The 15,647-nt window shown below is 44.9% G+C and overlaps 1 protein-coding gene across 1 annotated transcript in view; it reads right to left on the bottom strand.

Moving 5' to 3' along the window:
- Positions 1-1,284: 1,284 nt before the first annotated feature.
- The window catches only part of LOC115117472 (low-density lipoprotein receptor-related protein 2-like), a 100,452-nt gene continuing 86,089 nt past the window's right edge, over positions 1,285-15,647 (bottom strand). The window contains exons 36-38 of the mRNA XM_065017117.1: positions 2,600-3,027; positions 1,765-1,865; positions 1,285-1,540 (exon numbers count right to left, since the gene is read on the bottom strand). Coding sequence (XP_064873189.1) covers positions 1,285-1,540; positions 1,765-1,865; positions 2,600-3,027 — 785 coding nt within the window. The remainder of the gene's footprint in view (positions 1,541-1,764; positions 1,866-2,599; positions 3,028-15,647) is intronic.

Below are 15,647 nucleotides of genomic sequence, written 5' to 3'. Positions count from 1 at the left end.
CAAACTTACCCTAGTAAAACTGACTATCCTACCGAGCCTCGACTTCGGCAATGTCATTTACAAAATAGCTTCCAACACTCTACTCAGCAAACTGGATGCAGTCTATCATAGTGCCATCCGCTTTGTCACCAAAGCACCTTATACCACCCACCACTGCGACTTGTATGCTCTAGTCGGCTGGCCCTCGCTACATATTCGTCGCCAGACCCACTGGCTCCAGGTCATCTATAGAAAGTCCATGCTAGGTAAAGCTCCGCCTTATCTCAGTTCACTGGTCACGATGGCAACACCCATCCGTAGTATCACGCGTTCCAGCAGGTGTATCTCACTTATCATCCCTAAAGCCAACACCTCATTTGGCCGCCTTTTGTTCCAGTTCTCTGCTGCCTGTGACTGGAACAGATTGCAAAAAATTGCTGAGTTGGAGCTTTTATCGCCCTCACCAACTTCAAACATCTGCTATCTGAGCAGCCTTCAACGATCTCTGCAGCTGTACGTAGTCAATCGGTAAATAGTAACCAATTTACCTACCTCATCCCCATACTGTTTATATTTATTTACTTTTCTGATCTTTGCACACCAGTATCTCTACCTGTGACCATCTGATCATTTTATCACTGCAGTGTTAATCTGCAAAGTGTAATTATTCGCCTACCTCCTCATGCCTTTTTGCACACAATGTATATAGACTCTCTTTTTCTTTTTTTCTACTGTGTTATTAACTTGTTAATTGTTTACTCCATGTGTAACTCTGTGTTGTCTGTTCACACTGCTATGCTTTATCTTGGCCAGGTCACAGTTGTAAATGAGAACTTGTTCTCAACTAGCCTACCTGGTTAAATAAAGGTGAAAGAAAAATAAAAATGAAATAAAGTAACAGGAAAAGAGGTTAATGGAAACTAAAAATGGGGCGATGTTGGGGAAAAAGGGTTTATTGAAAATCAAAAAATGAGGTAATGAGAAAGAGGTTCATGGAACTCTAATAATTAGGGTAATAGGAAGAGGTTTACGGAAACTCTACTACTGAGGAAGTAATAGGAGATAGTTTTATAGAAACTATAATTATGAGGTAACAAGGAGAGAGGTTTATGGAAACTCTGATGAGGTAATAGGGAAAGGGCTTTCAGCATCCGCTAATAATGAGGAGGAAGCATGGAAAGAAGTTAATTTATCTCTAATAATGAGGATGTAATAGGGAAAGAGGTTTATGGAAACTCTAAGAATTTGGAGGTAAAAGGGAATGAGGGGGATGCGTCCACCTCTACTATGAATGCCAAGGAGGGATCAGGATGAGCCAGTACGGGAACCGAGGTAAACAGAGCCTTCAGGTGACCAAAAGCCCTGTCCGCCCCCAGCTGACCACTGCAGTCGCACCGGTCCCCCCTTCAGCAAGGACGTAATGGGAGCCGTTACCTGACCAAAGCCCTGGATAAACCTCCGGTAGTAGTTGGCAGACCCTAAGAACCTCTGCACCGCCTTTACCATGGTTGGAGTCGGCCAATTACGCATGGCTGAAATGCGGTCACTCTCCAACTCCACCCTGACTCGGACAGTTGGAAGAACAGACAATTCTCAGACTTGACGTACAGGTCATGCTCCATCAGTCGACCAAGCACCTTGCGCACCAGAGACACATGCTCGGCGCGTGTAGCGGAGTATATTAGAATGTCATCTATATACACCACCACACCCTGCCCTTGCAGGTCCCTGAAAATCTTGTCTACAAAGAATTGGAAGACTGATGGAGCATTCATCAACCAGTACGGCATGCCGAGGTACTCATAGTGCCCAGAGGTGGTACTAAATGCCGTCTTCCACTCATCCCCCTCCCGGATACGCACCAGGTTGAAAATGACTTGGTCACACTGGCTATGAGAGTAAACCTCCATCCTTTTACTTCACAGAAACGTGAGGATGCAGGTGAAGTGGAAGGCCTAATGTATCCCAGAGATTCGAAGACATATGTTTCCATAGCCGCGGTCTCCTCTGGTGCACGTGACTCCTGGGAAGTGCTGCATCTACCAGGAGATTTATCGCGCAATCCCCTGTCGATGGGGTGGGAATTTAGTCCCCTGCTTTTTACAGAAGGCAGGCCAAATCGGCTATTTCAGGGGGATGTGCATGGTGGAGACCTGGTTTGGACTCTCCACCGTAGTTGACCTATGGAAACACCTATACACCTCCCTGAGTACTGACATGACCATCCCTTGAGAGCCCTCTGTTTGGCACGAAATAAGTGGGGTCATGATAGGTAACCAGGGAAGCCCCAACACCACAGGAAACGCAGGGGAATCGATCAGGGAAGAGACTAATTCTCTTCTCATTACCATCCTGCGTTTTAATACATAGTGGAGCTGAGAAAGCCTCTCTAATCCAGGCCCAACTCTAAAGGACGACTATCTAAGGCATGTACAGGGAAGGGCACATCAACAGGAACAATAAGGATCCCTAATCTAAGTGCAAATGAACAGTCAATAAAAGTTCCCAGCTGCGCCTGAATCTACTAGCGCCTTATGCTGGGACTCGCAGGGAAAAACTCAGGAAATTCTATACATACACATGCAACAGGGAGCTCTGGGTGAGTCAGGTGCCTACTCACCTGGGATGATCCACCAGTGCCCTGCCTGCTGCCTCGACTCCCTGGGGAACCTCTCCAGCACCGACCAGCACTGTTCCCTCTGCGGCCACAGGTGGTGCAGGAAACGGCACCCGCTCCGGTCACCCTTAGAGCAGCACCTCCAAGCTCCATAGGTGTAGGATCGGAGGTGCTGTGGGATGGAATGGACGGACCCCGATCCGGACATCCGCGGGTGGCCAACAGGTTATCCAGCCGGATGGATGAATCCACAAGCTGGTCGAGGGTAAGGGTGGTGTCCCTGCAGGCCAGCTCCCGACGAACGTCCTCACGTAGGCTACATTGGTAATGGTCGATCAGGGCCGTCGCATTCCTTCCCGCATTGGCAGCCAGCGTCCTGAAGTCCAGTGCAAAGTCCTGTGTTCTGAGACAGCGTTCCCCGCTGCTCTCCCCTCAGGTGGATGATCGAGGCGGCCGGTGAAATCCTCATAGCGGACCAACGCTGCGTCTATACGTCCCCATTTAGCAGTGGCCCACTCAAGCTCTTCCCCCGACAAACAGGAGATGAGGGCGGACACGCTCTGGTATCCCGAGGGAGCGGTAGCCGTCCCAGAGTTCCTCCACTGGTACCGGAGGACTGGGTGCAGCTGCTGACTCCATATGTGATGCGTGTTTCTGTCAAGTGTCAATGTGCAGCGGTTAGGACGGAGTCAGGCGCAGGACACAGAACTGAGTAAAATACGTACTTTACTCTAAAAGAAACAACATATTTCCATGCAGGGAAAACACACCAGCTCACAGAATTCTTGAACACTAACCAAAGAACAAACACGCACAAAACCATTGTCGTGTCTTTGGCTATGCCGGATTAAGTGATATGACATGCTATTCTATAAAATCCTTTCTCTGTAATTAATATTACCTGATTGAGCTAATCATGTAAATCTAATTAACTAGAGAGTCGGGCACCACAAAATAATATTTATAGAGCTGATATCTTCCGAATAAACTCTTAAAGACACCTAGTAATTCTTGCAAGAACCTTATTAACAATTTGAATCAACAATACAAAATTAAGGTTTAATTATTTATTTACTAAATACCTAACTAATCACCTTAGAATCACACATACACATACACTAAATCATAACTTGATTACAAATTACATCATAAAGGAGAACGTCCCTAGCGGGCGGAAGAGATATGACAGCTTGTTACACAAGGGAAAGGGCTGGGTTTGAGTGAAGAGCAGGAAGACTGAGGAACAAAGGAAGATACATAGGTTGTAGGAAGGAAAGAGGAGGGTGTGTTTGAAAAAGTTTTATAGCCTTTGTCCCTTCACAGGGAGGGCCACTGATTGAGCAGCCCTATTTTATGATAATCCAAATCTCACATTTTAGAAGCTAAAACCACATTTCATCCCATCACAAATAATTTCATATTCAAACATTTAAAGAGCAGGTTTAACCTCATAGTCCGCCCAAACCCATGTGCGGTAGCGTAACTACAGCCTCAAGCTCATTACCATAACGCAACGTTAGCGATTTCTAAAAATCGCAAAGGAAATGAAATAAATATGCCTGCTCTCAAGCTTTATCATTTTCTTAACAATCCTGTCGTCTCAGATTTTCAAAATATGCTTTAGAACCAGAGAAAATCAATAATTTGTGTAAGAGTGGTGATAGCTAGGCTTTCTAGCATTTAGCGTTAGCATTTAGTACGCAAATATATTCACAAACCAGCCAAGGAATCAAATAAAATAATTTACCTTTGAAGAACTTCAGATGTTTCAATGAGAGACTCTCAGTTACATAGCAGATGTCCAGTGTTTTCTGAAAGATTCTTGTGTAGGACACATCGTTCCCTTTTGTTACTTTTTTGTTACTATTTGGCTAACAAATTAACCTAAAATTCAGTCACCTACATCGACAAACTTTTTTCCAATTAACTCCATAATATCGACTGAAACATGGAAAACGTTGTTTGAATCAATCCTGAAGGTGGTTTCTCATATTTCTCTCCATTGAAAGCACCGTCCTTGAAGCCTGCTTTGTTGTCTGATTCGAATGGAAAAACACTGGGACGTGACTTTTGCGCACCAAATGCCACGCAGACACCAAGCGGGACACTTGGCAATTGTAGTCTCTTATGGTCAATCTTCCAATGATATGCCTACAAATACGTCACAATGCTGCAGAGACCTTGGGGAAACAAGATAAAGTGTCCGTTGATTCCTGTCGCATTCACAGCCATATAAGGCGATCATGGAAAACGTAGCCTCAAAAATCCTGTTCATTTCCTGGTCGGTCATACATCTTGGTTTTGCCCGAAGCATTTGTTCTAAGGGACTCACAGTGAAAATCTTTGCAGTTCTGGAAACGTAAGACTCTCTTCTTTCCAAAACTATCAATTCCAAGCATATTCGAGCATCTTTTCGTGACAAAATATTGCGCTTAAAATGGGCACGTCTTTTTATCCAAAAATGAAATACTGCCCCTAGAGTACTAACAGGTTAACCTCTCTACTGTTAGAAAGCCGGATCAACTCAGAATACCTAGGAGTGAATTAAACTATTTTGAAAAAGCAATTAAGGGAATAAACTGGAATGATCTCTTGTCCTATACAGACGTGGAAGCTGATAGTCAGGTTTTTCTATCCACAATCCAGACTACAATAAATGGCTTCCTAAAGAAAATCAAATCCAAACCTGGCCAAAAGAGCACTCTTCCTTGGCTAAATGGAGAAATCTGGAAATTGATGAAAGAACGAGATTAAGCTCTAAAAATAGCCCTAAAATCTAAATTAGAGCATGACATACGTAGGTTTACCATGTTGAGAAATAAGGTGATGAAAGAAATCAGACAGGCCAAGGCAAACTTTTTATTAACATAATTGGTGAAGCAAAGGGAAATTCTAAATTGATATGGGAGAATCTAAAAAGTTAACAGGTAAAGACCATAGTAACACTGCAAAAGACTAGAAATCATGGTGAATAACAATCTAACATAGGACTTCAGTCGAAATAGCAATAGCCTTCAATTCCTACTTTATTGACTCTGTCAGGGTACTGACACAGAACCCTCCACTGGTTTCTCGGGCTCAGTGCTAGTGAATGACACTCAACCTGTCTTCATCATAAGGGAGGTTTCTGAGTCAAAGGTGAACAAGGTGATTAGCTCACTAAAGAACTCTAAAGCCAAAGATGTGTTTGGGATGGACTCACCTTCTTAAAAACTACAAAGAGTCACTCATTGGCCCCATTACTAAGGTCACCAACACATCTATTGGTCTCGGTGTGTTTCCAAGGGTATGGAAGTCGGCCATAATAACGCCATCTTTAAATCAGGCGAACCCTGCTGATGTGAGTAACTACAGGCCCATTAGTATACTACCTGTGGTGTCAAAGGTTGTTGAAAAGTGTGTAGCAGAACAACTGATTGCCCACTCAACAACAGCCCCTTCACATTACACTCCATGCAGTTTGGCTTCAGAGCCAAACACTCCACAGAAACGGCCAACTGCTTTCTTCTGGAAAATGTGAAGTCCAAGATGGACAAAGGGGTGCTGTTGGGGCTGTGTTTCTGGACCTAAGGAAGGCTTTTGATACTGTTAACCATGAGATTCTCATCACAAAATTGTCCAAGTTCAACTTTTCCCCTGATGCCTTGAGATGGATGAAATCATACCTTGAAGGCAGAACTCAGTGTGTCAGAGTGAGCAATGAGCTGTCGCCCACTCGTAGCTATGATGTGGGCGTGCCCCAAGGGTCAATACTGGGGCCCCTCCTGTTCAGCCTGTACATTAATGATCTGCCTTCTGTCTGTACTGGGTCTGAAGTTCAAATGTATGCAGATGATACAGTGATATATGGGCATGCAAAGAGCAAACAACAAGCTGCACAAGAACTCACTACTGTAATGGTCCAGGTTACAAAGTGGCTCAGTGACTCGTGTTTGCATCTCAATGTGAAAAAACTGTTTGCATGTTCTTCACAAAGAGGGCAACAGATGCTACTGAGCCAGATGTCTATGTGTCAGGGAGAAGCTCCAGGTGGTATCCGATTTTAAGTACCTTGGCATCATACTTGATTCCAACCTCTCTTTTAAAAAGCATGTGAAAAGGTAATTCAAATAACCAAATTCAACCTAGCTAATTTCCGATTTATACGAAATTGTTTGACTACAGAGGTAGCAAAACTGTACTTGAAACTATGATACTCCCCCACTTAACATACTGCTTGACTAGTTGGGCCCAAGCTTGCTGTACAACATTAAAACCTATTCAGTCTGTCTACAAACAGGCTCTCAAAGTGCTTGATAGAAAGCCCAATAGCCATCATCATTGTCACATCCTTAGAAAGCATGAGCTCTTGAGTTGGGAAAATCTTGTGCAATACACCGACGCATGTCTTGTATTCAAGATCCTTAATGGCCTGGCTCCCCTCCACTCAATATTTTTGTTAAACAGAAAACCCAGACATATGGCAGCAGATCCACAAGGTCTGCCATGAGAGGTGACTGTATAGTTCCCCTAAGGAAAAGCACCTTTAGTAAATCTGCATTCTCTGTGAGAGCTTCCCATGTCTGGAATACACTGCCATCAGACACACATAACTGCACCACATATCACACTTTCACAAAATGCTTGAAGACATGGCTAAAGGTCAATCAGATTTGTGAATATGGTCCCTAGCTGTGTGTTGCCGCTTTCCATGTTGTCTGTTGTCTGTAGCTTGTGAGGTGTGGAAACACTCTGTTGCTTTTATGAATTTTGTATTGCTGCTTTTTGTTCTGTCTGTATGCTACGTCTTGCTTGTCCTATGTTGCTCTGTCTGTATGCTACGTCTTGCTTGTCCTATGTTGCTCTGTCTGTATGCTATGTCTTGCTTGTCCTATGTTGCTATGTCTTGCTTGTTCTATGTTGCTATTGTCTATATTGTAATTGTTTTTAATAACCTGCCCAGGGACTGTGGTTGAAAATTAGCCGGCTGGCTAAAACCGGCACTTTTACTGAAACGTTGATTAATGTGCACTGTCCCTGTAAAAATAAAAATAAACTCAAACTCAAACTCAAATTGAACAACAATTCCATGTTGTAACGGTTTTGACTTGATGTTATTATTTATAGGGGTGCCAGGTAGGTTGTGCCTACCAGAGAAAACATTGGTTTCTCCTTTTGGTTTGGGAGGGAATGCGTCCCATCTGGTCCGTCAAGTCTACACAAATACAAAGGACTTATGTAAAAGTCACGATGGAAATAAACTTTTCATAAACCCTTAAAACATTGGAAAGAACTTAAAAAACAACTATATTCTAGCAATCCAGAATTCCAGAAATGTCCTGTACCTCGGGCCTAAAAAGAGTCCAGCCCGGTAAAGGAGTTCAGGGAACTCAAGTGACCTTTGTCACGCAAAGTTTGTCCATTTATTCAAGTGTAGCGTAAACCCAGGATTAATCATAGAAATAAAATTAAATAAAATAACATTTTATTTGTCACATACACATGGTTAGCAGATGCTACGCGAGTGTAGCGAAATGCTTGTGCTTCTAGTTCGATAATGCAGTAATAACCAATAAGTAATCTAACTAACAATTCCAAAAGTAAATTGTCTTGTACACAGTGTAAGGATAAAGAATATGTACATAAAGATATATGAATGAGTGATGCAGGCTAGGAGCAGCATAGGCAAGATAAGGTAGATGGTATCGAAAGTACAGTATATACATATGAGATGAGTATAAACAAAGTAAGTATGAAGAAGTGGCTAGTGATACATGTATTAAGGATGCAGTAGATATAGGAGTACAGTATATAACAGTATGCATATGAGATGAATAAATAATGTAGGGTATGTAACATTATATTAGGTAGCATTGTTTAAAGTGGCTAGTGATATATTTTACATCATTTCCACGATTCCCATTATTAAAGTGGCTGGAGTTGAGTCAGTGTCAGTGTCAGTGTGTTGGCAGCAGCCACCAATGTTAGTGGTGGCTGCTTAACAGTCTGATGGCCTTGAGATAGAAGCTGTTTTTCAGTCTCTCGGTCCCAGCTTTGATGCACCTGTACTGACCTCGCCTTCTGGATGATAGCGGGGTGAACAGGCAGTGGCTCGGATGGTTGTTGTCCTTGATGATCTTTATGGCCTTCCTGTAACATCGGGTGGTGTAGGTGTCCTGAGGGCAGGTAGTTTGCCCCGGGTGATGCGTTGTGCAGACCTCACTACCCTCTGGAGAGCCTTTATGGTTGTGGGCGGAGCAGTTGTCGTACAAGGCGGTGATGCAGTCCGCCAGGATGCTCTCGATTGTGCATCTGTAGAAGTTTGTGAGTGCTTGGTGACAAGCCGAAATTCTTCAGCCTCCTAGGTTAAAGAGGCGTCATGCGCCTTCTTCACGATGCTGTCTATGTGAGGACCAATTCAGTTTGTCTGTGATGTGTATGTGTATGCTGAGGAACTTAAACTTGCTACCCTCTCCACTACTGTTCCATCGATGTGGATAGGGGGTGTTCCCTCTGCTGTTTCCTGAAGTCCACAATCATCTCCTTAGTTTTGTTGACGTTGAGTGTGAGGTTATTTTCCTGACACCACACTCCGAGGGCCCTCACCTCCTCCCTGTAGGCCGTCTCGTTGTTGTTTGTAATCAAGCCTACCACTGTTGTGTCGTCCGCAAACTTGATGATTGAGTTGGAGACGTGCGTGGCCACGCAGTCGTGGGTGAACAGGGAGTACAGGAGAGGGCTCAGAACGCACCCCTGTGGGGCCCCAGTGTTGAGGATCAGCGGGGTGGAGATGTTGTTGCCTACCCTCACCACCTGGGGGCGGCCCGTCAGGAAGTCCAGTACCCAGTTGCACAGGGCGGGGTCGAGACCCAGGGTCTCGAGCTTGATGACGAGCTTGGAGGGTACTATGGTGATGAATGCCGAGCTGTAGTCGATGAACAGCATTCTCACATAGGTATTCCTCTTGTCCAGATGGGTTAGGGCAGTGTGCAGTGTGGTTGAGATTGCATGGTCTGTGGACCTATTTGGGCGGTAAGCAAATTGGAGTGGGTCTAGGGTGTCAGGTAGGGTGGAGGTGATATGGTCCTTGACTAGTCTCTCAAAGCACTTCATGATGACGGAAGTGAGTGCTACGGGGCGGTAGTCGTTTAGCTCAGTTACCTTAGCTTTCTTGGGAACAGGAACAATGGTGGCCCTCTTGAAGCATGTGGGAACAGCAGACTGGTATAGGGATTGATTGAATATGTCCGTAAACACACCGGCCAGCTGGTCTGCGCATGCTCTGAGGGCGCGGCTGTGGATGCCGTCTGGGCCTGCAGCCTTGCGAGGTTAACACATTTAAATGTCTTACTCACCTCGGCTGCAGTGAAGGAGAGTCCGCATGTTTTCGTTGCAGGCCGTGTCAGTGGCACTGTATTGTCCTCAAAGCGGGCAAAAAAGTTATTTAGTCTGCCTGGGAGCAAGACATCCTGGTCCGTGACTGGGCTGGTTTTCTTCTTGTAGTCCATGATTGACTGTAGACCCTGCCACATAGCTCTTGTGTCTGAGCCGTTGAATTGAGATTCTACTTTGTCTCTGTACTGACGCATAGCTTGTTTGATAGCCTTGCGGAGGGAATAGCTGCACTGTTTGTATTCGGTCATGTTACCAGTCACCTTGCCCTGATTAAAAGCAGTGGTTCGCGCTTTCAGTTTCACGCGAATGCTGCCATCAATCCACGGTTTCTGGTTAGGGAATGTTTTAATCGTTGCTATGGGAACGACATCTTCAACGCACGTTCTAATGAACTCGCACACCGAATCAGCATATTCGTCAATGTTGTTATCTATCCCAGTCCACGTGATGGAAGCAGTCTTGGAGTGTGGAGTCAGCTTGGTCGGACCAGCGTTGGACAGACCTCAGCGTGGGAGCTTCTTTTTTAGTTTCTGTCTGTAGGCAGGGATCAACAAAATGGAGTCGTGGTCAGCTTTTCCGAAAGGGGGGCGGGGCAGGGACTTTTATGCGTCGTGGAAGTTAGAGTAACAATTATTTTACCACAGAACTTTAAAGCGTAACAACTCTTACTAAGTCCTCAACTACAACTAACTACATAAATCATCACCGTATACATCAAAACAAATGAAATACTGTATACAAAAAGGTGGTAGTCAGTCGGTCAGTCAGACAATCCAATCCGCCAATAGATCTCCAGCGGAGAAAGGCCACGAAGAACGGAGAGGTGTAAGTCCACGGACGCAAAGAGTGGATCCGATCCTGGATAAACTCTATTAGGCTACAAAACACACGTTTAACGGCAACAAAACAACGGAATAGAGAAGCTTCGGAACTGAGGGTTGAACACATCCTCATTCACGTCTCCATCACAACCCCACTTTTGCGCAGCTGATGCTGGCTATTTAATTGGGAATTAAAGGGAAAGCACCCTATTGGAAGGAGAAGCACTGAGACGGTTCAGAAAAATTCAGGGCCGTCACAATGTGAATCCAATAACTCTGATGTGTAGACTTTCCACGGTAGAGTTGATGAGAATGTCTCAGATGACAACCGAACTGACATCATATTCATTAAGTACCACCGCATATGTTCAATTGTTCGGATTACCAGAATATAGTTCATTTACCCCCACCTTCTGATGTTCCCAGAATCTCTATGTTAACCAAGGGTTTTACAAACGTAACCTCAGTAGGGTAGAGAGAGGAAAAAGGGGGAAGAGGTATTTCTGACTGTCATGAACCTAACCCCCAGGCCAACGTCATGACACCATGTCGGAATTAGAGGGTTAAATAGAGGGTTATAATGTAGTGGGAACCAGGTGTGTACAATAAAGACAATACAAATGGAAAAAGAACGTAGATCGGTGGCAGCTAGAAATCCGGTGACTACGACCACCGAACGCAGCCCGAAGAAGCAGAGGCACCAACTCCGGTGGAAGTCAATAGGTGAATAACAGGATATCCGATATGCTAAGGTACAGGCAGGGAATAGGCTAAAGATGTTGTTAGTGAGGCAGGCAAAAACTATCATACACGGGATTATTAAATTCTGGGAAAAACTGAGCTCCGAATAGAAGTGTGTCACAAAACAAACAATACCTCACAATGATAGGGTGCAAAGAACTGAACTAAATAGTATGTGATAATGACATACAGGTAGTGTGAACAGTTGATCAGAATTCAGGTGATTGGTATCTGGAGAGTGAGCTGCATTCAGGGGATCTATGTGTTTGAGAGGGCGAGTTGGAAGCAGAAGTTACAGAAAGAAGTTAATGGAAACTCTAATAATGAGGAGGTAATAGGGAAAGAGGTTAATTTAAACTATAATAATGAGGTAATAGGGAGAGAGGATTATGGAAATTCTAACAATGAAAAGGTAATAGGTAAAGAGGTTTGGGAAATTAATAATGAGGAGGTAATAGGGAAAGGGGTTTATGGAAATTCTAAGTATTAGTAGAAAATAGGGAAAGAGGTTTTTGGAAACTCTTATAATGAACTTTATTTCTCTTCAGGAAAATGAAATGAAACCTTATTCTGTTCAAGGCAAAAGTGCACCAGTCAGGAGAATCATCGGGAGAGGGGTACAACAATCACTGGGATCTGGTTTACGTAGTTTAATTAGGATAAATAATAAATAATATAGTAGAAGGGTTTATTTAGGAATATATCTATGAGAAGCGTCTTATTTGGCCTCTAAGCGATGACACGCCTGTTGATGAGAAACGTTTACGCATAAAATATATTGTGAATCATCAGGTGTGAACTTAGACATTTCTGATCCAGGAATTGGGAATTATCACGAGTCAAGCGCATATCAAATAAGATGTTATTCTGTATTTAGCAGATGTTATTGGTCGTGTACATATTCTGTATTTAGCAGATGTTATTGGTCGCGTGCATATTCTGTATTTAGCAGATGTAATTGCAGGTGTAGCGAAATGCTTGTGTTCCTAGCACCAGCTGGTACGTGTAATATCTAACAATTCATAACAATACACATCAATCCAAAAAGTTAAACGCATGGAATTAAAAGATGTATTCAACAGAGATGAGCAATGTCATGGCCTCAAGGTGTGTGTATGAGACAGTTATATTGCAGTTATATGTATACATACTTTGTGTGGTGTAGATATATGTTTATGTATATGCATATACCTGTGTATATGTGTGTATTTATATAGATTTATATATACAACCAGATTGCTGTGGGCAGTGAGGTTTGTAAATTCCTAAGGAAAACCTTGCCTCATGGACACACAGTTATAGAGAGTAGTTTTCATGGAGACAAAGGAATCCACCCTCACAGAACTTGAAGTACGAACATATTTCACATTCCAGAGAAAGTGTAAAAGATCGGTGAAGAATCCAGCTACGAACTGGTCCGTTTGGAACAACTTGGGAAGCTCAAGAGAGACGGCGTGGCCACATTACCATAACGCTGTTTATATAATAGCCTCAGATATTAGGTTTACATCTAATTGTCTAAGATGAATGAGTGAGGATGAAACTGTTTGTATAATGGTGTAATATGATTATGGACTTTTTAATGAAGAAAATACAATTCCCTTTTGATTTGAACTAAATCAGACGACCGCCCTGAGCCCAGTTAGGGTCAGACATCCTGGGACAGCCCTCTTCTGCCATTCTGAATAAAACTCAACTTTGAGAAATTATCAGTAGACCATGTTTTTCTCGATTAGAGGGGAACTAAAGGTTGCAGACCATTGCTGAATATTTTAACCATACCACGTGTTTAAACTCTTAGTGTCACGGTTCATGAACCCACTGCCTCCTCTTTTCCTTCTCTCTCTCTCTCTCTCTCTCTCTCTCCCGTGTTTGTGTGGGCGTGGTTCCCACCCGGCCTGATTGTCTGCGCCAGCTGGAATCACTTATCTTCCCTTTATATGTTCTGTAACCAGTGTTTCTTGTTGTCAGATCGTTGTTACTTCCCTGAGGTTGTGTCGTGTGTCCGTTCATCTCTCGCCGCCTTGTGTGGATTATCTGCTGTATCTCTTCCTACCCATCCGGACACTCTCCTGGGTTTCTCAGCACGCCTCACATAGGAGGATGCGCCTCAGTCCCTGGGTCGGATTCCGTCTGAGTACAGTCTGTCCTCGTCCTGTTGCTGCTGTAACCTGTATTCATTAAACCATCGTTGGCTTGCATCTTGCATCCGCCTCTGTATTGTTACAGAACGATCTGACCAGACCATGGATGCAGCGAAGTTCAATTAGGTCTGACCGAATTCATTTCCCGAGTATCACGAGAATGGATCAACAAGAGGAGAACATCTCCAGCACAGGTCGGGCAGTACAAGCCATTGCGATGAGGGCATCCAGCTGACCCAACAATTACAACATCTGAGGGGTCTCGCTGCCACCTACACCGGCAGTTCAACCCGCCCCGCCAGAGCCGGATTCCCAGCTAGAGCCACGGCTACCGACACCAGAGGGTTATTCAGGTGATCCTGACTATTGCAGAGCTTTTCTTACGAGATGTTCCATGCATTTCTCGTTGCAGCCACGGACCTTCAACCGTGAACAGTCTAAGGTAGCATTCGTACTCACACTGCTATCAGGCAAAGCGGCTCTTTGGGGAACGGCGGTGTGGGCGAACCAGGACCCATGCTGCACCTCTTTCCAGACACTCTCCGAGGAGATGAGAAGGGTCTTCGATCGGGCCGTGGCGGGTAGGGAGGCGGCCAGACTACTCGCTGACCTTCGCCAAGGAGACCGTTCAGTATCGGAATACTCCATCCAATTCCGCACTCTGGCCGCAGAGTGTCAGTGGAACGAGGAGGCGCAGTGGGACATGTTCCTGCATGGGCTGGAGGACCGGATCCAGAAGGAGATTTATGTTCTGGACCTTCCCAGGAGTTTAAATGGACTAGTGGAACTAGCCTTGAGGGTCGGCAGCTCGTCTGAGTCGTGTTGGCCGCTGAGCATGCCCTAACAGACCGTATAACGACATGGAGGGCTGGCATGCCAGCGGCGGGAACACGGCCAGTTCAGCCTCCGCTCACGAACCCATGCAGCTGGGAGAGCTCGCCTCTCCCGGGAAGAGAAAGGAGAGGCGGAGATCCCAAGGGCTCTGTCTCTACTGTGGTAGAGCGGGCCACTTTATCCACTCCTGCCCGGTAAAAGATTAGGCCCGGTAGTAAGAATGAGGCTACTATCGGGTGGTGTCACCACAGAGAAGACCTCATCATCTACTCTCCTCCCGGTAAGACTAAGATGGGCCAACCACACGCACGACACCCAAGCCTTACTGGACTCAGGAGCAGAGGGTAATTTCATGGACTTCAAGCTCGCTCACAAACTCCAGATTCCTATCACCTCACTCACGCACAAGATATCCGTCAACGCTCTCAATGGTCAAGAACTACCCAACATTTCTCACACCACTGAACCTATCACACTCATCACTTCTGGCAATCACACTGAGACACTATCATTTCTACTCATGGACTCACCCCTTGCACCATTAGTTCTCGGCCACCCTTGGCTCACCCAACACAACCCCAGAGTTGACTGGGGTCATAACTCTATATCCATGTGGAGTAACAAATGTCTTGAGTCCTGTTTAGTGTCTGCTTGTTCGTCTGTGTCTGATTCTGTGTTTCTAGAGGAGGCAGTGGATTTGTCTAACGTGCCCGTTGAATACCTCGACCTGAAGGAGGTGTTCAGTAAGTCCCGTGCTGCTTCTCTTCCTCCGCATCGTCCGTATGACTGTGCAATAGAATTATTGCCAGGTGAGTCTCCGCCTAAAGGCAAGTTATATTCACTCTCTGTTCCTGAGAGGGAGGCTATGGAGAGATACATCTCTGGTTCTCTGGCATCTGGATTCATTCGTCCTTCCTCTTCTCCAGCGGGGCGGGGTTCTTCTTTGTGGAGAAGAAGGACGGATCTCTGCGTCCTTGCATTGATTACCGTGGGTTGAATAACATCACAGTGAAGAATACCTATCCCTTACCGTTGATGTCCTCAGCCTTTGAAAGGTTACAGGGAGCATCCGTGTTCACTAAGTTGGATTTACGTAATGCATATCATTTGGTTCGCATAAGGGGGACGAATGGAAGA

This window comes from Oncorhynchus nerka, linkage group LG4 (assembly GCF_034236695.1).
Source record: "Oncorhynchus nerka isolate Pitt River linkage group LG4, Oner_Uvic_2.0, whole genome shotgun sequence".
NCBI lineage: Eukaryota > Metazoa > Chordata > Actinopteri > Salmoniformes > Salmonidae > Oncorhynchus > Oncorhynchus nerka.
Note: the sequence above shows the minus strand (reverse complement) of the source record. Positions and strands in the feature narration are given on the sequence as shown.